This window comes from Protomyctophum bolini (assembly GCF_963924005.1).
Source record: "Protomyctophum bolini genome assembly, chromosome: 16".
Lineage (NCBI taxonomy): Eukaryota > Metazoa > Chordata > Actinopteri > Myctophiformes > Myctophidae > Protomyctophum > Protomyctophum bolini.
In genome coordinates this window covers 27,330,102-27,357,894 of record NC_137877.1, presented here as the reverse complement: position 1 = coordinate 27,357,894, position 27,793 = coordinate 27,330,102, and the positions used below count along the sequence as shown (strand labels likewise).

General features: G+C 41.2%; 2 protein-coding genes across 2 annotated transcripts; both read left to right on the top strand.

The window, feature by feature from the left end:
* The first annotated feature begins 1,888 nt into the window (after nucleotides 1–1,888).
* umps (uridine monophosphate synthetase) lies at nucleotides 1,889–7,088 on the top strand. The gene is made up of 10 exons (XM_080786485.1): nucleotides 1,889–2,172; nucleotides 2,729–2,882; nucleotides 3,607–3,731; nucleotides 3,860–4,047; nucleotides 4,396–4,493; nucleotides 4,623–4,783; nucleotides 5,164–5,281; nucleotides 5,607–5,782; nucleotides 6,037–6,151; nucleotides 6,581–7,088. Exons 1-10 carry the CDS (start codon nucleotides 2,023–2,025, stop codon nucleotides 6,757–6,759), a joined length of 1,464 nt encoding a protein of 487 aa, XP_080642611.1. The 5' UTR covers nucleotides 1,889–2,022; the 3' UTR covers nucleotides 6,760–7,088.
* A 16,885-nt stretch (nucleotides 7,089–23,973) lies between these two features.
* Nucleotides 23,974–26,107, top strand: cryba2b (crystallin, beta A2b; the record flags this gene model as incomplete). The annotated part of the gene is made up of 4 exons (XM_080786496.1): nucleotides 23,974–24,131; nucleotides 24,904–25,045; nucleotides 25,433–25,575; nucleotides 25,960–26,107. The coding sequence occupies 4 exons, from the start codon at nucleotides 23,974–23,976 to the stop codon at nucleotides 26,105–26,107; spliced, it is 591 nt and encodes a 196-aa protein (XP_080642622.1).
* Between the last annotated feature and the right edge of the window lie 1,686 nt (nucleotides 26,108–27,793).

Here is a 27,793-nt window from a genome sequence, read left to right as displayed (position 1 = left end):
TACAAAGCTGGGAATATGAGGGGCCCCTAAAAATGTTACCAATTTTTGTGGGCATGTTGATGTTCTCATGTCTGTGAAAAATGAAATATATTATGTATTACTAGATGTATTTATATCAGCAAGATGATGTTCTGATGTCCCTATGTTGTCGTTTACTGTCCAATGTCCATAGACTTGGCTGGAAAAGCAATTCCATCATAACTACCCTAAACAAACATGAAAGTCCAATAGACTTGGTTGGCAATTTTTTTTAGTAATTAGGCTCTAAGAAAACATTAAAAGTCCATAGACTTGGCTACCACATGACGTAATTTCGGAAAGCCATGCATTAATCACCCCTCAAAAAATGTCATAAAAAATAATAAATAAAACCGCTCGGCCGGGAAAAACATTGGGTAATTGTGGGGTGCACTAATGCAGTTTTACAGCAAAATATTTCACAATGTGCTCTATAAAATCACAGTGAGACAGATGAACAATAAAGAAAGAGTACAGCCACTAATAGTGCACTAATGCAGTTGTCAGTTTTACAGCAAAATATTGGCGGTATTTTGGTGTAATTTTGGGGTACCCAGCCCCCCCAGGCAGACAGACAGACAGACAGACAGACTTTCTTTGGAAGATGGATCCTTCATGCAAACCTTTGTATAGGCAATTGGAAAGGAATATGAAATATCTGACTGTTGCTTGATCTGCTTGATCACATCACTGCATGATAAATAATGTGTACTGATTTGCGTGGGTTTCAGACAAAACAAATCACACCTGTGTGAAGTGAGGGGCTCTAATATATTAAGTCTAACTCATGTTGATTAGGTGATGGTGATGTAATGGTGATGTAAAACAAACGGTGCAAACACAAACATTAAACACCATTAACAATAAAGAGAGAATATGACGTAATGAGGCACATTATGACGTACATTTCCCTTCATTGTCAATGGGAAAATAATTAACCTACAAAACAAACTAAAGACAAACATTAAACCTGTGTAGGACGGGCTGGAACCCCTCAAAAATATGTAGGAGTAGTAGCAGAAAATAAGAAAGAAAGACAAAAGGCTAATTTACTTGTCAATGTGAGTTATAGACCAAAATGTGAAGCGTTTGGGGTGGAGGTTCTTCCATGTCCTGCTGGGACAAAGTTTCAGTTCACAGACAAAAGGTCTTATACATGTTCATGTGTGAGACATTGGGCCCTTAATTTCCACCTACCTAGGCCTACAGTGCAGTATTCCCTACTTTTCCTCCATTTTTTTCTATACCCTTATGACATTGTTTTGTGGCAGACTGGCAGCTTATTAGAATATAGTTGTACAGCAGATGTTAAATGTATCTTTAGAGAAAAAGATCACACCTGTGTGAAGTGAGGGGCACTAATATATTAAAGTCTAACTCATGTTGATTAGGTGATGTAAAAGAAATGCTGAGCCAACACAGACATTAAACGCCATTAACAATAAAAAGACAATATGACGTAATGAGGCACATATGACGAAAATGTTTCCATCATTGTCAATGGCGTTTACAAAACAAACATTGAACTAACAATAGATTCTGGATGTAGAAATGCTCTGTTACAAGCAAATTGAAAATGTCATTGTGTAGTGTTAGCTTTTATTGTAAATTTCGCTTTGAGTAAAGTAGTGGCATCGACATATAATTAAGGACATGAACCAAAAGTAAAAGTACTCATTATGAAGATTGCAGAATGTATTTTGAAAGGTTTTCGAAATGTGCCATTTGATTTCACAAATAGCCAATCTACATGCTCACAACGGTGAAAAGACTTCAAATCCCAGGATGCTTTGCGCACTGAGCAGTGCGAGTGCGCATCCATGGTGCTCATCAACGGAAGAGTTTCCGAACTGAAGGCGACCACACCACACCACAGCCACAGGCGACTTTCGGGGCGAGGACTCGAGGAGAGGAAAAACAACGTGAGCTGTACCATATAGCTGTACGACCGAAGAGTTGTACGTGGTTCCTCCAGAGCTACTGCTGGAAATATTCAGATCAAAGATGGAAAACGTCTGTCTGGACAGTCTAATCTTGAAACTTCACGATGTCAATGCCGTTAAATTTGGGACATACAAGTTGAAGTGTGGCATGTTGACGCCAATTTATATCGACTTGAGAGTGCTTGTGTCTCATCCAGCTCTCATGAACCAGGTAAACACGTGTTATCTTTGCAGCATCACATGTCGTTTAGACTGTGGAAGAGTCTATGCTTTAAAAGAGATTAAGAGACCTTTTCTCATTTCTATTCGGTGGTACTGTAGAACGGTGACTTCACATGCACACTGTAGCCTACTGATAGTTATTCATTCTAGTTTAAATGAACATGTGTTGAGTAGACGAGACTGGATCCACAGGCCACTCGGTCCCACTCACACGCACAAAAACGCTACTGTTCATGCATTTGTGATTTCAACCACCAACATCCAACTGGAATCGGATATGGTTTACCAAAGTTGTCCAAAAGTGTTCTCTACTTGTCTATAAAAAGCCACATACTGCAACATGCCTGATGTAGCCAGGATGGAGAATCCAACTTCTATTTGTCACTAATTAGAAGCAGCGAAATGTTTTTGGGGCTTGTTTTGCAAAGAATCTAGTAGATTCAACTGAACAGTTGGTCAAACTTAATATTTCTTCACTGCAACAGAAGTAGGCTTCTGTCAGTTTATACTAAGCTCCATGCTTAACCAATCTGTGTTCTGTACAGGTGTCTGGTCTCATTTACCAACGCGCACTAGAAGAGGAGCTTCAGTTTGACTCTGTGTGTGGAGTTCCATACACTGCTCTGCCCTTGGCTACAATCATTTGTTCCACACATGAACTACCCATGCTCATCAGACGAAAGGAGGCCAAGGACTATGGTGTGTGTGTGTGTGTGTGTGTGTGTGTGTGTGTGCGCGCGCGGGCACTACAGTTACCTTTGACCTATTTCCACATCTCTTTTGGCATATGAATTTGACATGAAACTAAAAGTGATATGTATTTGTATAGTACAATTTGTAGCTCAGTTATCTTATACTTTGAATTAGCTGTACGTAGAGAGTCGCTGCATTATTTAGCCAAAATGTCTTATGATATAGAAGGCCAACCTGGATTTAAACTGATCTGACCTGATCTAGACGAAAGCCATACTACACATTGCCAAGAAACTGCTTATGGTATTCAGTCAAAACAATCAATTCTGCAAGTTTTCAGCTACTTCAATGTTTTAGTAGAAGATTACATTGCTCAAGTGTAGGGTTGCAAAATGCAAAGGTTTTTGCATTTAAATTGAATTAAATTGTGCACTTTAGCCGAAATATTAGTCAAAACAATAGAATCAACTTTATTGTCACATTACAGATTTACAAGAGTGGGTGAAATTAGTTTTTGTGCATGGTTCACATCGTATCATTTTCTTCCCCCATAGAAAAAGAAAGGGAAGAAGGGAGGGGGGGGGGGGTGAGATCTAGTTAAAGTATTTACATATAATACCTGAGATAACAAAGGTGAGTGAGCTTAACAGCAGATGTATTCTGTGCATTTTACAGTATATACTTATGGACATTAGTTAAGGTGCTATAATTGTGTAATGTAAACCCCTAGGCACCAAGCGTATGGTGGAGGGGACAGTTCGTGAGGGTGACACTTGTCTGATCATTGAGGACACCGTGACCAGTGGCACGAGCATCCTAGAGACTGCTGAGGTGCTCTACAAAGAGGGACTGAAGGTATATTAAAATAAGCTATTAATGGTAATACTCATTATAATGAGCCAACCCAAAGAAATGCTCAGTGTGAGAATGTAGAATAATTTTCTGTCATTTAAAACTAACCTTATAATTTGTCGTGGTTGAAGGTGACTGATGCTATTGTGCTAATGGACAGAGCACAAGGCGGTGTGGAGAAGTTGGCCTCTAAGGGAATCACCCTCTACCCAATCATCTCCATGTTTAAGCTGCTCAATGTGCTGCTGGCAGCTGAACGCATCGATTCCCGTACTGCCCAGAACGTACGCAAATTCATAATGGACAACAATACTTTTAGGTACAACACTGAGGTGGTGGTGTTTTTAATATTAAGAGAAAATGTAATGCCTGCAACACTCTGAATTAAGTAAAAGTCTCAGCACGGCCCAAACAGCCAAAACTCAATAAATGTCCTTTCACTTATATTTATTTGCCTCATCCAGAGCAACGGACACCTTTTCAATGTAAGATGAGGATGACCGATTACGTTGAAACGCGTGAAAGAACGTTTATTGTGTTTTATTATTGTGAAAGACACGTAAAAGGGTTTATGCGCTGTGCATGTGTCTGTGAGATTAGACATTGCTCTGCCTGCCCTCTGTGACATTCACCTGAGCCCAACTTTTAAATGTTTTTGCCTATTCAGCACTAAGGAGGAGAATGGTAATGGTTCTCCTGTCACCAAGAAACCATGTAAAGACCAGAGCGAGGAACTGAGCTATGAAGACAGAGCAAAACTACCCAGTATGTTGCATTGTGTATAAAGCTGTAACATTCCATTGGAGGACTAAAGGTCCTACAGAAATGCTTATATCGGCGACATTTGTGGATCTGTATATTAATATCACATTTGAATAACGCTTTTACTTCCAGACATCCACCCCCTGGCATCCAAGCTACTGAGAATTATTGAAGAGAAGCAGTCAAACCTGTGTGTCTCAGCCGATGTGACGGGCTGCGAAGAGCTGCTCCAGCTGGCCGACCTTCTGGGTCCAAAGATATGCCTCCTTAAAACCCATGTGGACATCCTTCAGGTAGGCGACCTACAGGTATCTGCCACTGCCAGGAAGGGAGCCAGTTAAACAGCATAGAGTGCATGTTTAAAGACCACCCAAAGGCCAGAATAGCCCTCTTTCAGAAATTTCTGTAACTGAACAATAAATGATTGAGGTGGATATTTTCCCCCTTTTTAAACAACATAGTATGCACCTAACCTATTATACTGCAGGCAAAGGGATGGAAACAAATCACGAGGTGATGAGGTTATAAAGCAATATCTTGCATTACTTTTCATGTAGCATTGTCTACTCCTCAATCCCCTTATTCCATGCTCTGTCCAAACTCATCCCAATCAGGACAAGACAAAACAAATGAGCAACATCAAAGCTAAAATGGTGGTTCTCTCTAAATGCAGGACTACACGCCAAGCTTCAGTCAAGCACTGAAGGCCCTGGCTGAGAAACACAACTTCCTCATCTTTGAGGACCGCAAGTTTGCAGACATCGGGAACACTGTGAAACACCAGTATGAAGGTAAGAAAATGACAGAGGTTTTAGTAGACATTGTTGGTCATGGGAGTTTCTCTTCAGTTGTAGCGTATGAAAATACAATAATATGTGCTGTGCTGCCAGGTTCATTCATTGTTGAAAATAACCTGAAGCTGCTTTTAACATAACTTGACACAAAAAAATAATGTTTACTTAGCACTATTTGGTCAAATGTGGTATACTGTTAATTGGTGGGAACAGGTGACTTGTTTCGCCTTATATGCCATCTGGGCAAGGGGTGCCCCTGAATGGCGATGTCTTGGTAAGACACAAAATCATTACTAATTTCTGTGATTACCCTTTTCCTCAGGGGGTTTATATCAAATCGCATCGTGGTCCCACATAGTGAATGCCCATGCTGTTCCAGGTCCCGGAGTAGTGAAGGGGCTGAGTGCTGTGGGCAAGCCAATGGGGCGAGGCTGTCTGCTCATAGCACAGATGAGCTCCCAGGGTTCACTGGCTGCTGGTGAATACACACAGGCAGTGGTAAGTAAGCATGTCTTCCCTTAAACACGTAAGCCCTGTTTTTTGTTTGTTGTATGACGGTGTCATTCATCGTGCTGAAACGATTGGCAATTTTACATTTCTGAAAGATATTGCCTATAATATGGATGCCAGTTTGAAAATGGTTAAAAGCATGACTATATATCATGATGGTTTAATTGAATTAATCTCAGATTTGTTGATAATACTGTTTGTTTCTCACAGTGTATCACTTGCGTGTTATTTTTCTTCTATAGTTGAAGATGGCAGAGGAGCAGCCAGACTTTGTTCTTGGGTTTATCTGCACGTCAAAGATCAGCAAACAACCAGAGTTCATCCACATGACTCCTGGGGTGCAGATGCAAGCTGGAGGTTAATTGACTTCTGTTTTGGACCCGTCTTAGATTTAGTTATGTATCATTTAAATTATGAAGTAAAATGTCTTTAATATATGTAATCACATGAACCCTATCGTGTCCCTATCCTGGGGTCAGAATCGCATTGCGTCACGTTGATGTGAGCTTGTAGATCAGCTATTTTCAGAGAAGCTATAGTGCAAGAGAAAAAACAGGTGGGGGGCTAGTATAGAGCGCCATAGAATCCGGTCAATTGAGTATAGGGTTTAAGTGATTAAACCTCAGTCACTGTAGTGAAAGAAAGAAATTGATGACACAATTTTCAAAGCTTGCCACTGTCTACCACAGGGTGGTGCTATTGTACAAGGAATCTACTGTTAAGTAAAATTTCAGCTCAGTATTCACACCTCTGCTCTGATCGCTCACCTATATCCTTTCTTTCCAGGCGATGAGCTGGGACAGCAGTACACCAGCCCAGAGGAAGTTATCTGTAACAAAGGCTCTGATGTCATCATTGTTGGACGGGGTATCTTGGGGGCCTCTAATAGGCTGGAGACTGCCGAGTTGTACAGGAAGTCGGGATGGGAAGCCTACATTAAGAGACTTGGTCGGACTAGCCAATAACAAATCAGAGGTTAAATGCCAAGTGCAAACTTTCATTTCTCACGGAATTAGCAGGTTGATAAAACTTTGTAGATCTAGTCCAGAATTGATTTGCTTTCGATAATGATGCTTCTGTGAACAAAACACATTTGGTACTGGATGGTAGGGGCGATTTCTCATTTGATACATAAAATAGAACTAAATCAATAAACATCACATTCATGATTGAATTCACTGACAATACTAATGCTTGTAGAAATGGGGTTAACAGTTATGGTCCTTTTAGGTATATCTTTATGGTCACATCATTACAGTATGACAGTATTTCAGCTTTCAGTTTGTTGTATAAATTATTTTGCACCATGATCCTTACTCATACCAAAAAAGACATGGCAATATGGTTGGAAAACATAGTATTCCTTTAAAGATACTATCACATCAACATACTGTACTTGCTAGGTAGGTACACATGTATAGTCAACTGATTTGTGTTTGTAGGGGAATTTATTATTAAGGGAACAAGTGGGGCAAATCTAGTTTGAAACTGAAATGAAATTAAACTGATCGTGCACACTGAATGTTCTGAATTCAACTTAAATAGATTTAGACTTTGATGCTCGTCAAAACATATGCAATTAACATGGTGTTTAGTTATTGGTCTACGGACATGCCACTCAGTCATTCTGCATTGGAGCATTCCTATTGTTTTAAGACCTTTTTAATTTCATGTTTTATTCACAACATATCCTCAGACAGGAATGCAAAGTGTGTGTCTTACTGTATATAATCTTACAAAATGGTTGTGGCAGGAGTTTACATGCCGTTAAATGGTGTGACTTTTGCAGTGTTCTTAGTATGGAAAAGGTATGGCATTTTATTTAATACTTTTCAATGTCTGGAAAATGAATAATGTATGGGCTTTTTTTTGGGGTCCCTGCTCGGACGGTGATTCCATCTTGTCTGTCGCCTTAAGGCCTATTCATACTCCAGTTTTAGGTGATAAGGTGACCACCGAAAACTACAACATGATGTCGCTGCAGTGATAAGCCACTCACCCCAGAACCTCTCTGTTTTTACTAACAACCGTTTTGGTGGTCACCTTATCACCTAAAACTGGAGTATGAATAGGCCTTTTAGGTGCCTGGGGTGTCCGTACTCTCAGGGCATTCTGTCACCAGTGGGCCTTTGCCCCTGGCCGCTGTGGGAGTGCCACTTGACGGCCAGGGGGGCGCAGCTCCTCCCTTCTGGATGTCCCTCTTGACACTGAACTGTCCACTTTTTTTGCTCTGATACCTTGTATGTCCTTGTTTTGTCAGTATTTTCCCTCCTATTATTGTGTCCTTTCATGACAATTAAATTGTTGCCTTTTGTGGAATGACACTTTAATTAAATAAAGGTATCATTAAAAATGTGTAGTATTATACCGATCATGTGTAATTTGAAATGCAGTTTGACAGCCTCTGTAATTAATACAAATTTTGACTTATACATTTTCCATTTACTTTTACAGTAGCCTAAATATAACTATGCAAAGTATGCATGAGTGCTGCAAAATGTCTAGGTATAAGGTTTCTAATTGTGTTTCTAGATGTTTTATCACATGAAGTCCAGTGACTAAGTGGTTGGTGATTTTAGGACAGAAAATGGCATTAAATCTATATATGCAAGAACACAATGTCCCCCTCCAGTGTTGACATTACTTAAAGCAATGGCCACACTATTGCATAGGCTACAGTAGCCTATACTATGAATGCTTGCAAAATAAGTGTCCAGCAGCGCTTTGTGTTTTTGTGTATAGCTTATGAATATAAATAGACCGGATGCGATGAGAAGTAGGTTATACTCACATAGGCCTATATGCCAACCACAAACCAGTCAGTTGAGGATTAGCAAAATGTGACTGTCAGGTAATCAGGTTATTCTTTCATCAATATGTAAGCTACAAACGCATTTTGACAGACTCAACAATGAGTTGCGGCTTGCCCAATATTCGACAACATGAATAAACATGAATATAATAATTTGAATATTAAAAACTCGTTTTATGAGAATTGCTAGGCTATAGTCTTTCCTTTCACAGCAATGTGTAATGTAGGGCCGGCTAACTGGTAGACAACAGTCAAGAATTCCATAACTTCGTTGAGTTCGTTCCAAAGTTTTGGTGGGCACTGGGGGCAGGGTGTGTCCAGCGAGCTGGCCATACTATAGCCCGACCGGTAGGAACCTATTTGCAAGCCATATATGATATGGAAATGATGTGTAAATGATTGGGCCGAGCGCTGAACAAGACTGACGGATACACAGCCGAAGTCGGCAGGTGGGGCGGGCTTCTCTATGACATGACTAACAAGCTGAATGAATGAAGTTACCTTTCAATGCTTCCTTTCTCCTCCCGTGGATCATCATCAGGGCTGGCACAAAGGTCAGATGTGCTGCGTGGTAGAAGGGAGGGGGGGGGGGGAAGACAGTGAAGGGGCGGGGGCCGGTTTGCATAGAGAGGGAAAGGATCGGTAACGATAATGGACGGTGAGAGAGGCTCGTGTGTGTGTGTGTGTGTGTGTGTGTGTGTGTGTGTGTGTGTGCGCGCGCGGCCTTTCTCTCACCCTTCCCCCTTGTGTCAATATTGGATCAGAGCAACGCACCGTGCGACAGGTGTCTGTACTCTATGCGCGCGCCCCGAGGATCCACACACACTTACCCTCCCATTTGATGTGGAATAGCCAGGAGAGAGAGAGAGAGAGAGAGAGAGAGAGAGAGAGAGAGAGAGAGAGAGAGAGAGATACTGTTGAGGACTTGAGGTATAAAAGGTGTATACCTGCCACCAGCCGCAGACATTCAGTGTGACTAGGCCTTAAGATGCGCGCAAAAGTTTAACTGAGTGTAGCTCTTTTTCACCTGCTCCCACAGTAGGCTAAAAGGTAGGCTGACTGAAGTTGTATATGTAGCATGTAGGCTATTTAATTTAGTTTAAAACGTTGTTTTTGAAATAGCTGCTCTTAACTTTTGTTCCCTCATCTGTTTCTAAGGTCGGACAGAAACCACATGAGACCGAGACACGGAACCATCAAGACATTCGGACATTTTCGTTACTTTTCGTTGTCTGTATTTGCCTCACGTTGAGCCTCACGCACAATACCTGAAGATGAAGTTTTGTTCGTTCGGCTCGCGTTATGCAGATACAGGTTGGCGACTGAAGAAGAGGAATGTCGAAGATCTTCATCTTCTTCTTTTTTTCTTTTCTTTATTTTTTACCTCCCACCATTGAAGAGCATCATTGACAGACAATAGCATATTGTCAGTCCCAGAATTTAAACAAACACAAATACTGTTTCATTTGTATTGCTTTTATGGATTTATATATTTTTCTTTTCTCTATTTTTATTGGGGGGTGGGGAGGGGGACCCCTTTCCTCATTGACATCTATAGTAGGCTAAACCTAAAGCAACAGGTGAATACTGAATAGACTATTTCATACAGACTATAGGGGTCACCTAATTTGCTGGCCAATTAACTCACACTACAAGAAAGGTCTAGCCTATAAGATCAGTTTCTTGACTATCAGAAGTTTTTTTAATGAGACAAAAATATATATGTGTTTTATTTTTTTGTTTTTAATTGAGTATATGTGTTAGAATTGAGAACAATTGTAAGTTGACATATATTTATGAGCGGAGACAAAGACCACATAGTAACAAAAATAGGAGGTTGCATTTTATCAGTATAGGCCTGAAGTAATTCTCTTTTCCACAAATGGTAATTTAACGCTGACTTTGAAAAAGAAAACACTATAGCGCCGGCCTACATGTATATCCTATATGTTTAGAGTTCAAGATATCATTGTTTAGGCTATAGAGACAATAATTATGATGAGATAGAATCGAGTCTGCGTTAAAGAACTAACTAATGTTTCCTGGGTGGCAGTCCCCTCAGGACAATGCCTTTTTAATGCAGCAGTAGTGCTGATTCTCATCTCCTGCATTGGAAGAAATGTGATGGCTATTGAGCACTACAAAGTGGTCAAACCGTGAACAATCATATTTAAAGTTACTATCCATATGATATCTTGTCCTAGTATATACACAAGATTAAAACCCCTATCTCGCGCATGTGAGATCAAATGTCTCCTGCTCATCCCTATTTTGACTATAGGCGAGATATTGCACTTATGAGCTTCAGACATGCGCTACTTGTCAACGAGTTGAGTATACATGTCTCAATGGAACTGCAGGGAGACCACCTCCAACCACGCACTGCAGATGTGTTAGTTATATTCTATTAATATTATTATTAAGCTACCACACAGAATGGCTAAAATAACGTTTTAAGTTATGAATTGCAGTGTTAATCGGTGTAAGATCATCATCTTTTCACCTTTTGAATGGCCTATGCAGTATTCTGCCTTTCTGGCCATAGTATGGAGGAAAACACTCATATATAGGACTCATAATATCATTTTACGTCTCACAGTAATCACTTTTCCATTGGGACATTCATGACAATAGTATATTTTTCCACTGTGGGGACCTATTCATTAGAGCATCTCCTACGTCATGAAGGGAGGCTGCAGCCTGCAGGCAACGTACCAGAGAGAAGAGAGATGGGCTTAATGGGAAGGTTATGTTAATCATTAACTAACCATTAACCACACACACACACACACACACACACACACACACACACACACACACACACACACACACACACACACACACACACACACCAGCCATGATAAGGAACCATCTGCCATTTGGATGTGGCGATATACTTTGCCTGTAGCCATCACAAATATATGCCCACTGTACCGTTCAATCTTATTCTCCCTTTATTCACTTTTTTATTATTGTATTTTTGTGTTTAATTAACTATAGTATTCTTGTTGTCTGAAAGTTTTTTTTTAAATCTAACTGCAATAAACTAGAATTTATGAAAATTGTTGATTCAAAAGCCTTTTGTGTTGGCTTTACTGCAAAAAGTAATGTTAATGGAAGTGCACGTATATTGGAATCAACCTGACCATTGTCAAAACATTTGAGTATAGTTCATTCCTCTTTTATTGAAAGTGGAAGTGTTACCATGTCTTATAGGGCATAAAACCCCTCTGACAGGTTTCTGTTGCATGATGTAGTCATTGGAATAACTGATAACCAAGATATTTGCATATTGAAAAAATAGTTGAAAAATGACTGGACTTCACGCTAGTCTGTGTAGTTCTAATGTACAGTGGACTTTACAGCTCAGCCTGAGACTACAGGAAACCTTCAATGTTAGAATAAATCTGCTCACTTTTACAAACCAGTCAGGAAATTATGCAGTGCTTTGACACTGGCAGTGTGCTATTGTTAAAGGACATTTTAGATGCAAATACTAACACTTGGTTCAAGATCGACATGTTACTGTGATCACTGGATAAAAGCACAGGGTTAATGAACGTGAGTAATCCCATCGTAATTGTCCATATACCTCTCTACTGGTCTCACTGTCTACTCCCAAACTCTTCATCTATTATGTACTAACTGACCAGGCCTGCACAGCAATATTTAAGTCCATTGAGCACTTCAATGTTACAACCGAAAAAATGTCCATTTCCTATATTATGGCCCATTGTGCTCTTCACAGTGAATTAGATCCATTCTTAAATCGCCTCAGAAAGTTGCTAAGACATCGTGGCCTTCACATAGAATATGTCACACTGTTAGATGGAGTCATTATGTGAAAACCTGTCCTGCACCTTCATTATTTAGCTGTGTAGCTGTGAGCCTGTTTGTCCTAGCTTGCAGCTCCAGTCAATATTTGTTTAAAGCCGGAGGAAGGGAAAGGCTCACACTCTTCAGTATCCTGGTTACTGTTCCTCGCAATGGACCGACTGTCACACCTGGTCCTGCTGTGGCTACACCCTATACTCCAACGGCCATGTCGTGTTTAGGGCTGCAACTATCCATTGTTTTCTCAGCGATTTCATTGGTCTATTGATCACTTTTTCGATGAATCTTTATACTATTTTTTTACTTACTTACATACTAGTATTTTTTTATTGCATGCCACTGAATTGAATAACCACATATGCCATATTTTATACTCACGGTATCTTGAAAAAGTAGTGAAAATAGCAGATCTTCAACACAAGCTCACAACATGTCACAATGTGATGCGACCTTGCAGATCTGCTATTTCCACTATTTATTTTATGTTGTCTTTTCACCTATAATGACCATCCAAACTAGGGATAGATTGTTAATCAATTATATTATTCGCTTTAGTTTGAATAACTGTTGTACCCCTAACATCTGTTAATTCTGAACCACCGCTACCTACTGACTCCACCAGCATTCTGTGTTCAATGGTGACAAATGACAAAGAAAAGTCAAAACAAACAAACAAACAATGAAAGTATGAATTGGGGTGTTACATTTCAAACACTATAAGTGGTGGAAGATGTAGGCCTACTTTGCAATTTAGCAGTAGGTCTACCACACACACACACACACACACACACACACACACACACACACACACACACACACACACACACACACACACACACACACACACACACACACACACACACACACACACACACACACACACAGTACCATTTACTATCCTAACCGCTGTTTGTATCTTGACATGACAAACATGATTGCCAGCGCCCAGCTTGTATCTCTGAGTGGAACAACAATTGTTTCCCTGAGGCTGTGTGTCTGTGTGTGCCTAGTTTACGCCTGTATGTATAATCTACACAACAGTTCAGTATCTTGCCTCATCGTCCAGTGTTCTGACCGACACTCCAGAGCGAGTACAAACTGTTTCCTCAGCACTTATCCAGCCTATACCTTTATTTCAATGTGTCTTAGACAGCTACCTGTATATAGTGCATACCTTTTGCCCACTACACAATAATAGTGCTAAATGGCACTAAAAGTGGTTCTGTACCTGTCTCGTAAGTGGAAAACTGTGTTTTATAGCACCTTTGTCAAATGGTGCTATGGTGTGAAACTATTATTTGCTCTTGTATTGAACTGTGCTTATTCTACAAAATGTTACTGTTTTTCACGATTGTTTACACACAGAAACTTGGCACAATTTGCACAACCTTCACTTTATGTACCTAATCACTCGACACAATTTGCACTACATCACACTCCCTTATCTGCATTAGACTCTGACTTTCCTTCTTTAGACTCTGATGTCAATTACACATCACCTTGTTGTCCACACAAACACTACAAACAATGTCCGGTTGTTGCACACACGTAAAATCTCAAAGCATCAACCTACAACACACAACTATTCAAATCTCTAAACATTCAGGTCTGGTGAGCAATTTGTTGGTAACACCTGACCACATAAAATGACCCACAGTGAATCGACTACATTGTCATCTGAGACAAAATGAGCTTCCACCGGGCTGCTCGAGTGCGTGAGTGGTTCCAGGACCACCCACATTTTTACGATCTATACCTTCCACCTTATTCTCATTTCCTGAATTCTATTGTGGAGGTTTTTTTCAGCTTGGAGGTAGAAGGTATATGAACGGAAGCCACAGAGCCAGGTCACACTGCTCCAGGCCATGGAGGAGGCTTGTGCCGACTGCCGACGTGAGTCGCCTGTCAGGGCTTTACAGTATGCACAACTCAAGGCATTTCTTTCAACGCTGCTTGGACAGAGAGAACATTGCCTGTGATGCGGATGAGGCGCTCTGGCCAGACAGGAACCGGGGGCATGATGCCTCACACAGTATCGTTTGGGAAGGGGGGGGAGGGGCCCTTTTGGGCAGTTTGAGCAGTTTTGAGCAGGTCGGTTTACAGTAATGTAAAAAATAAATGAATACAACTTGCTATGTGTGTGCTGTTTTATGTTTGAATGTGAAAAAGTAAGCCTACACTGAATCATTTTACAAAAGGAGAAATATGGCTCATTCTCCATAGTCATTGTCAATCATGTGTGTTCCATTTCTATGATTGTGTTTTCAATTTTTCACTTCATTGTGCTGTAAATGCTGTGGTAGTGTGCAGCAAATGCTTAGTTGTGTGTACTCAATGAATGGTATGTGTGTGTCATTTGAAAATATGGCTGTGTGTACTGTACCAAATGAAAATGCGAGTTCCATTTTGGAAACAGTTAAGAGATTTGATGGCAAAGAGTCATCGTGGAAAAGGAGAGTCAGGGTTTAGCATTTTGTGTGTGAGGTTTTCAGTTTTGTGTGTGCAGTTTTGAGAATGCCATTAGGTTGTGAAAAACGTGTGTTAACAATCGTGAAAAACTGTAATACAATTTTCAGTCAGTCAGTCAGTCAGTCAGTCAGGCCAACCAACCAACCAATCAATCAATCAATCAATCAATCAATCAATCAATCAATCAATCAATCAATCAATCAATCAGGCTTAACAGGTACTTTGTATGTTAGAACTGCTGCGGAACCACAATTTATTTGGTAGTTGTCTGTTTGTGTGTAAACACACACTGTGATGAACATGTGTATCTGTGTGTGTGCGTGTGTATCTGTGAGTGCGTGCGTACGTGCATATGTGTGTGTGTGCGCACGCTTGTGCGTGCCTGAGTGAGAGTTTGTCAGTGCTGCCTGTAGGCTGTGTGCTCTGACAGTTAAGGAGGTTACTGATAATGACAGACCATGCAAATCCCCGAGGCCTGTTGCCCTGTTCTCTCTCTCCTGTTCATTAGCATGGTGCCTGCCTGCGTTTCTGAAGCTAGTTTCTGTTTGAGGTTTACATGGCTAGAGATACCCTAGCATTTAGATCCTCCGGTTTGTTGTTCGGTTAATTATTTCTACTGTGTGTGGGTTTAATAAGCTTGTAAAGTGACTAGTGAGTATTCCTTCTTAAACCTCCGTCTAAATATAATTATCTGGTAATAAAATGTTAATGTATAAGCGATTCAGAGAAGAAAGCCAACACATTGACCTTTCATGTCAGATTTCGATAATATACAGTATAAATAGCTTATAGAGGGTATGCGCATGCATAAAGTGAGCGCAAATCAAGTGGCAAAGTGAGTAATGTCGTTTAATGCAATCAAATATAGGACTTTTCTGTTTGGATGTATGGGCTGTCAAGGCCAGAAAGTAGTTTTTTGCCACAGCAAATAGACATATTTTACGTCATTATGATGTACGAATCAATGATAAGAGCGCCCCTCACTTCACACAGGTGTGATTTTTTATGTCATATAGGCTACTTCAATACAGCATTGATATTAAAAAGAAAATGTACTTTGTAATTTGTACTTTTAAATACTTGAGTATTTACTTTGAGCATTTGTGCCACGGACCACCATTTGGTGAGATTTAGCCTCGCAGACCCCAAACTTTGAATATTGTTGTTCAAGGACCACTAGTTGTCTCTGGACCAGCAGTTTAAAACCACTGGTGTAGCCTACTGTACCATTCAGCTGCCTGGCTGGCCACTCACAGAGCAGCATGCGGGTACGAACAGATGTCACCTGCATGGACCCATCACAGGCTGTTCACATTGTCCTCACCTGGATTAGTCTCTATAGCAACCTTCCACCTGAAGCAGGCCTCATTTCTGTGAGTCCAAGCACATGCACATTCACATTCACATGTACCTGTGTGCCTGTGTGTGTGTGCGCCTGTGTGTGTGTGTGTGTGTGTGTGTGTGTGTGTGTGTGTGTGTGTGTGTGTGTGTGTGTGTGTGTGTGTGTGTGTGTGTGTGCGCGCGCGTGCGTGCGCGTGCGTGCACTGGTTATTCAAATAGCACCCACTCATATTGACCCAGAAAACCAGAGCATGTACCTTGTTCTCTCCCCTGGAGCAGATTGTGGAGCCATAAGCATTAAGCACTCATCCTGATGATTATAAACCTCAGAATACAATTCCATATAGTAGAGGTGATCTATATGCGTTGAAATATGATTAAAATACATTTCTTCAAAATCATTGCTCATTCAAGCAAAATTACAAGTAATTTGACTTTAAAATAACACATCTTGAAATAAAAGAATAATAAATAAATAAACTTGCTGGCCGGTGTATTGGGTTTCATACCAGCAATCATCTCCTAATCATGCAGGGTGTCAGTGCATTAGATTTTTGGAGCAGTTCTTAATTTCTTATATGTAAATTAGGTTAATTTGTCATCTGCTTGAACAATTAACAATGAAATGTTCATGTGTGTTTGGGAGATTTGTAAGCTCATTAAACTGTCAACATCCACTTTGTAACCGCATACATCCACTTTTACTGACCTTTGATCCCCAGTACCTCATTAATGCCATATGGCATGCAGTGTGCGAGCGTGCGTACGTGCGTGCGTGCGTGTGAGTGAGTTGGAGTGCTGGAGGATTCAGTAACCATGCATGGTGGTGAGGCAAACTGGCTTTACTTTGGCTAATGTGTTAATGCACTAATACAAATGTGCACATGCACACACAAAACACACACACACACACACACACACACACACACACACACACACACACACACACACACACACACACACACACACACACGCACACACACACACACAGACACACACTTTAATTTATAGCCACATTAGAACACTGCGCTCCTAGAATGCAGGCAAAGGTAGAATAGGAGGAGGCACATATCAACCATCAGGCTCCTCTCCTGTGGAACCGTCTCCTATTTTCAGTCTGGGAGGCTTCTCTATGTTAAGAGTAGACTTACAACTTTCCTTTTAAATAGAACTTATAGTTAGGACCATGCAGTGGTGCAAAAAGTATCCTATAAATTTACTTGAGTAAAAGTACAAAAGTATTGATATCCAAATATACTTATATTACCAAAAGTAAAAGTACACGTTATGCATAATGTTTTCAAATGTACAAATCTTTTGAAAATAGTAGATCTACAGAGCTTGTGTAGATCATCTATTTTCAACTATATATAGAGCTGAAGGGGTTAGTGTGTTCACTGTTTTGGAATAATAATCCAAATCTACAAATAACTCATATAAATGCACTATATAAATACACCATTTACCATTTAGAGGAGTAAGTAGAAGTAGGCCTACTGGAAATTGGAAATACTCAAGTAAAATACAAATATAGTAGATAGTAGATAGTATACTATGGGGTTCTGTGTGTGTGTGTGTGTGTGTGTGTGTGTGTGTGTGTGTGTGTGTGTGTGTGTGTGTGTGTGTGTGTGTGTGTGTGTGTGTGTGTGTGTGTGTGTGTGTGTGTGTGTGTGTGTGTGTGTGTGTGTGTGTGTGTGGCTGTGCCTTTGACCATTCTAATGCAGTGCTGGATTGGAGGGCGGAGCCAGAGATGATGAGTGGAAGGGGAGACACCTGGCCATTGTCTCCCCAAACACTATTTAAGAGACCTGCTCTCACAGCGCTTTCAGATCTGCATTTCTCCACAGGCTGCAGGGGCGGCCGCAGGAGAGCACCCTTGTTCTTCTGTTTGTTGTTTGGTTCTACATTTTGGGCAGCATGTTTCCCTGCCAACTTAAGTTGGAAACTTTGATTTAATTGATTCAGTTCTTTAATTATTTTTTCACAAGTATGAAATAAAATACTTATTTTTGGATTGTCCTCCGGTGTTATGACCCCAGGCCCAGAGCCAGCCATAACATGAAGTAAATGCACTTAATAACTACTTTACCACTGCTTCTAATAAGCTTACACAATAAAAAAACAGCAATATTCAAGTTCCATGTTCTGAGAAAAGTAGTTCCACTTCCAGGCACTGTCTATGGCGAGCAGCCATGTGTTAGTTGATGCACACACTGCAGCTCACATTCACTTGAAGGTGAAATTGTGAAAATAACCAACTTTTTGGAAACTATCATGTGTCAGTCACCTTCTCAGATGAGGGTCAGCTGCCAAATATACATTTGGGGGTCCTTGACATGAACAGGTTGGATTACTGTACATAATTATGGACCTGTGATGGCCCTGATGGCCAAATGAATGTGAGGTATAAGTGTGACCAGTGTGACTAAAAGAAGAGCCATACAGTATATTGTACAGCGTCAGAGATAAGGAGTCAAAGCAGAACTGTCACACTGGACTCTCCTGTTCCATGACACATGCAAATGACCTGAGCAGAATTTTACAGGGAAATGATCACCATCAACATCTCTCTCTCTCTCTCTCTTTGTGTGCGTGCGTGCGTGCGCGTGCAGGGATCAGAGTCAGATGCTAGCTGGCTAATCTGATCTAATCAACTTGATGGAAGGGGATGAAAGACCACAAACGAACGCACGCACGCACGCGCGCACACGCGCACACACACACACACACACACACACACACACACACACACACACACACACACACACACACACACACACACACACACACACACACACACACATACACACACTACCAAACTAGATAAAGTGGCACAGGTCTCCTGCACCAGGGCAGGTCAGGTTGTGGCCTCCTGGTGGCGCTATAATAGGCCAATGTGAAAAGGGTGCTATTTCTTCTCATGCCTTGGATGGCAATTGGATGATTTGAGGCATTTGGTTCCACACACACACAGCCAGCTGTGGCTATATCATCCTCTGTTCTTTCACCTGCCCATCACCTGCCCTGGGGGCAGGCTGGGACACACACACACACACGCGCGCGCACACAGGTGAAAAGATGGACAATGAATGGGTTAAAAGGAGACAATGAGAAAGCTGTTCATACAACAACCCCCCCCCCCCCCAAACACACACACACACACACACACACACGCACACACACACACACACACACACACACACACACACACACACACACACACACACACACACACACACACACACATGGCACACACACCACACACACACACACACACACACACACACACACACACACACACACAGAGAGAGAGAGAGAGAGAGAGAGAGAGAGAGAGAGAGAGAGAGAGAGAGAGAGACAGAAATGTACACAATCACATACAATCTCTCATTCACAACACAGCCTGAGCCATAAACATAATCCAGTGTATTTATGGGTCATAATGAATTTACACGCTTAAGGTTGTAATGTATTGCTTAATTTCAAGACAAGTGTCAGTCCCCGTTTTTATGCTCACATAATTCAACAAATGGTGGCAAATAATCTATGGCAGCCATGTTGAGTGTACCAGCCAAATAACTCCTCCACTGAATGCTGCCTACAGTCCATGCCTTCTAATGCTCTTTTAGTCTTGGTTTACGTGCTGCAGGCATAAGAAAACATTTCATTAAACCAGTGTGTGAGTAGCAATGTTACTAGTGTCAGTGACATAAACTTCTCTTTCATAATAAGTTGACTTGGTATTTCCCACCTTTAGTGTATTAAATATATTCACCACTAGATGTCCCTAAAGATAAAGATATTCATCACAAAAACATCATGTCATATTCTGACAGTACAACCATGAGGATTATTATTATTATTACCCTTATTATGATTATTATTACCACCATTATTATTATTATTGTTGTTGTTGTTTTTATTACTATATTTTACCATCAGCACTGACTATAGTGTAAATTATACGGTAAGTTAGTGAGAAATGTATAAAGGTTGGTATGTTTCACTGGAGAAACATAATACATATTTTCCCCCTGTATTTGAAGAAATCTTGATGTTGCTCAGGGTACAGGCCAGGTACAGACAGTGAGTCATACAAATTGCATATCTGGTTTTGATGATCAATCTTAGTTGAAGCATAGGCCCACACGCTCTCCTTCAGCCCAAATTGACACTAATTATCCCACGGACCCCCCATTTGAAAACATGGCAGGGACCCCCCATAAGAGAAGATTTTTACGTCTCTAGCAATGATTCTCAACCTGTTTAATTCAAGGACCCTCAGTTTGACATGCATTAGTCTACGGACTAATGCTATTAAATGGGGGCATTTAATAGCATTTCTATCTCTGGGACCCCAAATTATATTATAAAATCAATGTTAATTTATCTCTGAGTGTACCAAATGGACCCATTGGAACTCCCTCAGGTACCCCTGGGGGTCCCCGGACCCCACTTTGGGAACCACTGTCCTACACCCAAAATAAGCTTCATTGTTTGTCTCACCTCAAGTCGTTAGGCTAGGTGTGTGGTGGAGGATATTGAGTGACGATAAAGTCTGCAACTTCACTGCCGATGTTATAGCATTGTAGCATATGAATATCAAACTTACTTTACTATGTACTGAACCAACTTAAACATACTGTATATACAGTATACACTTCCAGATGATTCATGTTATATGATGTTCCTTTGCAAATTGAAAATAGGCCCAGACAGTATTTTTGTCACCAGTAAGATGCCTGAGGGCAAGAAGCGAGAAGCGACCTCGCCCTAAAGGGTGATGTCATATGCACGCACCCGCCTCATTGGCGGCAGAATGCTGAGCGAGCGCTCGCACTTTGGCATGGGGGGTCAGACCAACATGGAATTAATTATGTATGCTGGCCATATAAGGAGCATGTCTTGAGTGTACAGGGTTTGATGAGGTCAACATATGGAATGTCAGAACATGTCAGCTCCATACAGTAGCGGGGACATTCTCTTAATTTTTGGGCCTGTTGAGAACTCTAGTTTTCGCCGGCTGCCGGGTGCGGCTGCACTAATAACTTTGTTGGCAGGCCCGTCTAGAGTTTGAATGGACAAAGAACTCTAGTTTTTGCTGGCTGCCGGGCGCCGCTGCACTAATAACTTTGGGGCAGGCCAGTCTAGAGTTTGAATGGGCTGGTATAAGTCAAAAGGGAGACATCGAAGAGGAAGGATGGATGGGGAAGGATCAACATATGGAATGTCAGAACAGGTTCAGGGATCTCCATATATGGGCTTAACTGCGACAGCAGGTCGCATTTACTATGACATCATCCCTGATGATGTCATGTGCTGTCACGATGACCTGGGCACCATATAGGCCTATGGGGGCTTGCCTGGGGTGACCAACCAACCAACCAACACACACACACACACACACACACACACACACACACACACACACACACACACACACACACACACACACACACACACACACACACACACACACACACTGACAGGAAATGCTAGATTCCATAGTTAACCTCGACCTGAGGTCGCAATAATATCATCATGTGTGCCAAAGGAGGGTGAAAAGTGGCTCTCCAGCCCAACAGTAATTTTATTTGATATCATATCCAGTATCCCAACAATTGTAAACAAAATATTTGTTTTTGATGATACAATCTCAGAGTTAAATTTGCACTCAGGATTTTACTGTGTGCCAACCATGGACTTCAGAATTATAACTGCCCAATGTGCCCACAATAAAGATTTATTCTCAAAATTACACTAATTAAACTACTTTACAGTGCTCCCAAGCACACACAGGGTAATAATGAAAAATATACAGTATAAAATATCTAAAGACATTGTGGTGACCTGTTTGGTCAGAGTATTTAATTTCAGAACATCCTGCAGGGTATTCTACATTGTATTTTAAGATTAAGTCAAAGTCACATAGACCAGGCATTTCTGGTCTGTCAGAAAGCCTAGAAAGCCCTACTGCAGAAGACTTCTTTTCACTGTAGCTTTAACCATTGCAAGATCATCTACTGTATGTCTCCCCTTGGGAGGGAACGAGGGAAGGATGCATTCTCTGTAATGCCCTAATACGTTCTCATGCCCTGTCCACAGACTACTGTATGTGTGATGCCATTCACTCATTCCCAAAAATCTCCTCCCAATTTCTCAGAGAGAGAGAGAGAGAGAGAGAGAGAGAGAGAGAGAGAGAGAGAGAGAGAGAGAGAGAGAGAGACAGGAGAGAAAGAGAGAGAGAGAGAGAGAGAGAGAGAGAGAGCAGGAGGAGAGAGAGAGAGAGAGAGAGAGAGAGAGAGAGAGAGAGAGAGAGAGAGAGAGAGAGAGAAAGAGCAGGAGAGAGAGAGAGAGAGAGAGAGAGAGAGAAGGGGGGGATCAACTCACAGAATGTGTCTATTATCCTCCCACACCAATCAAACTGTCGTGTCAGTGCGTTGCCATTGTATAGCCCTTGGTCAGGCCGCTACTGGCCATGGCTGCCAGTATTGATGACTAAGTCAGTTTGGGGCTCTGTAGACAATGGCACTCTGGAGCCTCGACAAAGCGCTAGGCTAATGTTCCCCTTTCAGCCGGCCTGCTCAGCTGCTGAGTATGCAAGGCTGTTGGACGAATGGTCCAGTCCATGGGGCCTGGCACTATAAAAACACAGGCGGGTTTCTCTGCCCTGACATTGATTATACTGCTTCTGTCCCACCTCAGTACTGTCTGTAAGTATATCCTCCACACACTGCCTCAGATTTAGCTAAGGAGCAGCAATGGGGGCCAGCTCTGTGCTTTGGCATATAGGGGTGGGGGCGTGATACCCTTCATCAGTCAAGATGTTGCCACGGCCCATCTTTTTTATGGAATTAGACAGCCGTGGATGCAGTTCAATAAGGTATTCAGGTGCAGGCTCGGTTTATTGAGGGAATGGACCCACATTAAATGTAAGCCTTACTGTTGAGACTGGACTGATCTATACATCAAAAACCCTTCTAACAAAGAAGATATTATTTGATGCTTTATTATTGGCACCTCCATTTTCTGCGCGACATGGTCAGGCTAGCCATTTAAGACAATAAACATCATATCATCCTCAGCATCAGTTAGCTGTACAGCTAGTACAAACGGTGGCAGCTGTGTGTGCCAATGAATAGTTTGAGATTAAATCAGCCCGTTCTTCCAAAATTAGAGATGGCAGGGTCCGTGGGGACTGATATCCCAATCTATCATCCAGCAGGGCATGTTTAGAAACAAATGGTGGAAATTCACTGTAAACATTTACTTTCAGGAATACTGTACCTTTTTCCACGGATGGCAGCAGCTTTTTTGAGTTTATGTTAATGAACAGAAGATGTTATTGAAGACATTATGAGCAAAAAACGAGGGCATGGATTCTGAAAATGTAGTTTGTCAAGTGGCCTCTGTCTGAATGTAACCTTAACTAAATGTTTTAATCGTACATGGCCCAGATGTAACCGATTTTTCGCACTGGATCTACATGCCATGAAAAGACCTCTTCTGAGGTCACATAGGGTCAAAATGATTTTATCCTGCACCTGCCTTACTGAACTCACTTAGATTCGTTCACTTCCCAAGTTAATTCACTTCCATATTTCTTGGTGATAAATCATTTCAGCATCTAATTTTTGTATCAAACATTAAAATGTTTAAAACACATCTTCAACCTTCCTCCTCGACACAGAAGAGTAACCTCCAAGAGGAATTATCAGCAACCATGAACACTCAGCAGATGGAGCAGATGGGTCAGTTCAGGATCACAGTCTGGGAGGAGGAGAACTTCCAGGGCAAGCGCTGTGAGTTCATGCTGGAGTGCCAGAACATCATGGAGAGGGGCTTCTGTAAGATCCGCTCCATCAAGGTCGAGAACGGACCGTAAGTCACTGTATGGCCCTCTATGCTCTTTCACTTTCTTCTCTTTCTGCCTCCTCCTCTTCGTCTTCTTCTTCTTCTAATTGTATCTGTCCCATTGACCACTGAATTCACATGCAATGCCTAAAATAGTCACAACAGAGTTAAAAGTTATTGTTGTCTCTTGTGTGTGGTGTGCCTCAGTGGTGACACTGAGTTTGAAAATGGTGCGGATGCACCATGAATAGATAGAAGTTATATATACACATATATACATATAATGTATTATCGTGCGATACCATATCAAATCCAAAACTATGTCATTCTGCTTATAGATAAGTTCTCACAGAAATGACCTAAACCTTAATAGTAACATTCATACTTTTCATATTCCATAGACTATAAATTGATTTGTAATTTTAGAGAAGGGTAGTTAATTGGTCAAACACAGATACACAGCATTATTACCAGCATTGTATTCAGCAAGTGTATATGTGCATAATGCTGTGTGCAGCTGCTGGCTATGACAGTGAGCAGAATGGCTGACTGACTGACGATCAGATAAAAAAGCAGGTGCAGCAGCAGTAGTATCAGCAGCAGCAGGAGAAATACTAGTAGTATCAGAAGCAGTAGCAGCAGCAGCAACAACAACAATATTCATTCAGTTTGTTCATCTTTATTTCTTTATTTTAAGAAAGCAATTTAAATGTATTAGTTATATATTACTACTGCTCACTCTCTAACATAACTCCTATTTGTACTTGCCTCCTCCCTCCCTCCCTCCCTCCCTCTCTAGTTGGGTGGGTTATGAGTACCCTGAGTTCCAGGGCCAGCAGTTTATCCTGGAGAAGGGAGACTATCCTCGCTATGAGGCCTGGAGTGGAAACAGCGGCTACAGAACCGAGCACATGCTCTCCTTCAGACCCATCAAGTGTGCCGTAAGTTCCTCCATTTTGCCCTCCTTTTGAGATAAGGTTTAAAATGGTTGATGTGCTCCTTTAATATACAAGTTAATATTATAATATACAAAAACATCTCTCTTCATTAAGCAGTCCTGTGCTATTTCATTTTCAATCAGAGCAGTTGACAAAGGACAGTAATTCCTTCATTAAGATCTAACTCAAATCCCTATACCCTCCTCTCTCAATATGAGTTTTTGTTATAATTTACATAGTTTACTACTATTTGCAGTTGGTATACTGTTATCTATCATGCAGCTATACAGTTAAATGCTCTTTGTTACATGTGCATGTAGCACATGCTAACCAATGCTCTCTTTCTTAGTTTGACCATTCACTTGTCTTGCTCCATCTGTCTCTCTCCAGAACCACAGCGACAGCAAGGTGACCATGTACGAGTGTGAGGACTTCCAGGGCCGTAAGTTTGAGATGTGCGACGACTACCCTTCCCTGCAGGCCATGGGCTGGTGCAGTAAGGAGGTTCCCTCCATCAAGGTCAACTCTGGAGCGTAAGTTACACATTTTGTCTCCGTGGCAGCTAGTCGTGCCTTTTTCTCTGCCTTTTTCTCCCAGATTCTCTCTCATCCCCATCAAATTCTCTTTCTTAACATTATGTGCAATTACGTCCAATATATATTATTTTAAATTAAGCTATATAAGTGTTTGCTGGTGATTTATTTATTGTATAAGCAGCAGGTTTAGATGCCTGACATTCCAGTTGTTTTGTAGAATGGGTGTGGCACTGATATTCAAGTGTTTCATGGAATAAATTGATTGAACTGCATTGTTGAAAATGCAAATGAGAACCTTTGCTGACTTCAGTTCCGATATCTAATTTTCTCTGTCTCTCCATCTCTCCCTTTGTCTCCCTCCGCCCTTTCTACGCTGTCCAGCTGGGTGGCCTACCAGTTCCCCGGTTACCGTGGTTACCAGTACATCCTGGAGAGGGACAGGCACCAGGGAGAGTACAGGTGCTACAACGAGTACAGCACCCAGGCTCACACCAACCAGGTGCAGTCCATCCGTAGGATCCAGCACTAAGCCTACCTGACCTGACAGAACACTCCCCCTACACACATGAAAACCCCTCCTCAACTGAGCCTGGACAGAACAACGCCACAGAGCAATAGATGGCCGACCTCCTTTCTACTTACCTACCTACCTACCTATACCTACCTACCTATCTATCTATGGCTCTGCTTGTCTTGACATCTAACTGCCTACTACTCCTGCTATAGCATGTCCTTCAAATAGGCAATAAAGGCTTTTCTTCAAAACTGTGACAACTGAGTGCTTGTGAATATTCCTTTTCTTTTTACCCATATTATAAAAATCTTCAGTGCTCGTCTGTCAGAGCGCAGGTGCAACAAATGCACAAGCATGGCATAAACCGGAGAACACTCTACACAGTCAAATCCTGAGTGTTCATTTTTCATCATAAAATAACACTGAGGATCTTACCGTGTACTCTCTTTTAGGTCCAGTACTAAACCTGTAAAATGATAGAATATTAAAAAATAGGCTGTTTTCAGAGCGTATGCTTTGTATAGTGAACAGGGCAGATTCCTATTATAGCTTCTTAGAGAAGATTATTTCTTATATTGAACACACTTAGTTGACATCTAATCTCTCAGTTAGGTTTTAGGATGTGTAAAATTGTTCTTGCCAGATTGTAATTTTATTTCCAATAAACAAGAACACAAACAAGATCACAGTTGTTTACAACTACAAGAACAAAGAGTGACAGAGATGCCTCTAGCATTTTGAAAGTAAAAATTCTTCTACCAGCTGATCAGAATAGAGTAGGCTGTCATAGAGAAATTAAAATAAAAAAGAAGTGGGGGGACTCACCATCATTGTTGCATTAATTGTCATCGTTAATATTTATTTTAACAATCATTACAGTCAAAAGAAGTGCATGCCTACTCAACCTGCATGGTTGGTGTAAAACAATACAGTGAAGCCAAGATACCGGTAATCAAAATGCCAGAAATGGTGTGTGTTGTGTGTGATGTCAACGAGGTCATGTAAGGAAAGGCCTATATGGCTCAAGAGTACCTCCAGGTACAGTCAGAATAGGGAGCAATGTATTCAGCAGGTGTGGTCTAACCTGTTGTGCAAGCTAAAGTGTAGTTAGCTGCTAGTACTCGACATACAAATGTAATAGCTATAGGCTACACTAAAAGCTCTTTTTCATAACACAGGTTTATACTTAGTAAAAGTAGCTATTGAAGCTAGGGTGGCTATAGGGCAAAGGATATGCTGTGACACTGATGATTGAATTCAAGTAGGCCTACGGTACTCATTTTTCCAAAGGCCAAAAACAAAAGTCTCCCTACATCAAATATATAATTCTCCATTTCATCCATGAATTCTTAGTTTGACATCGGTACATCAGTTCTGAAAGTTAGCTACCCAAAAGCTAAATGGTTAATGCAGTTTTACAGCAGCTACATGCCCAATGATGCTAGCCTATAGCCTTTAGTAAATCAGCTATAGTCATGCAACCCATGCAGTGCAGTGGTTGCCATATTGCATACTTTCCTTCTTGTTTTTTAATTTAATTCCGACGCTGTTTGAACAGTAACTGTATACAGATGTATACGCCTCAATTAAATTCCACACACGTGCGCGCACGCACTACTGAGTACATATAGGCCCATGCAGTTTTGAGTATCTGCACTTTACTTGAGTAATGCGTATAGGCCTTGTATTTTTAGATATGAC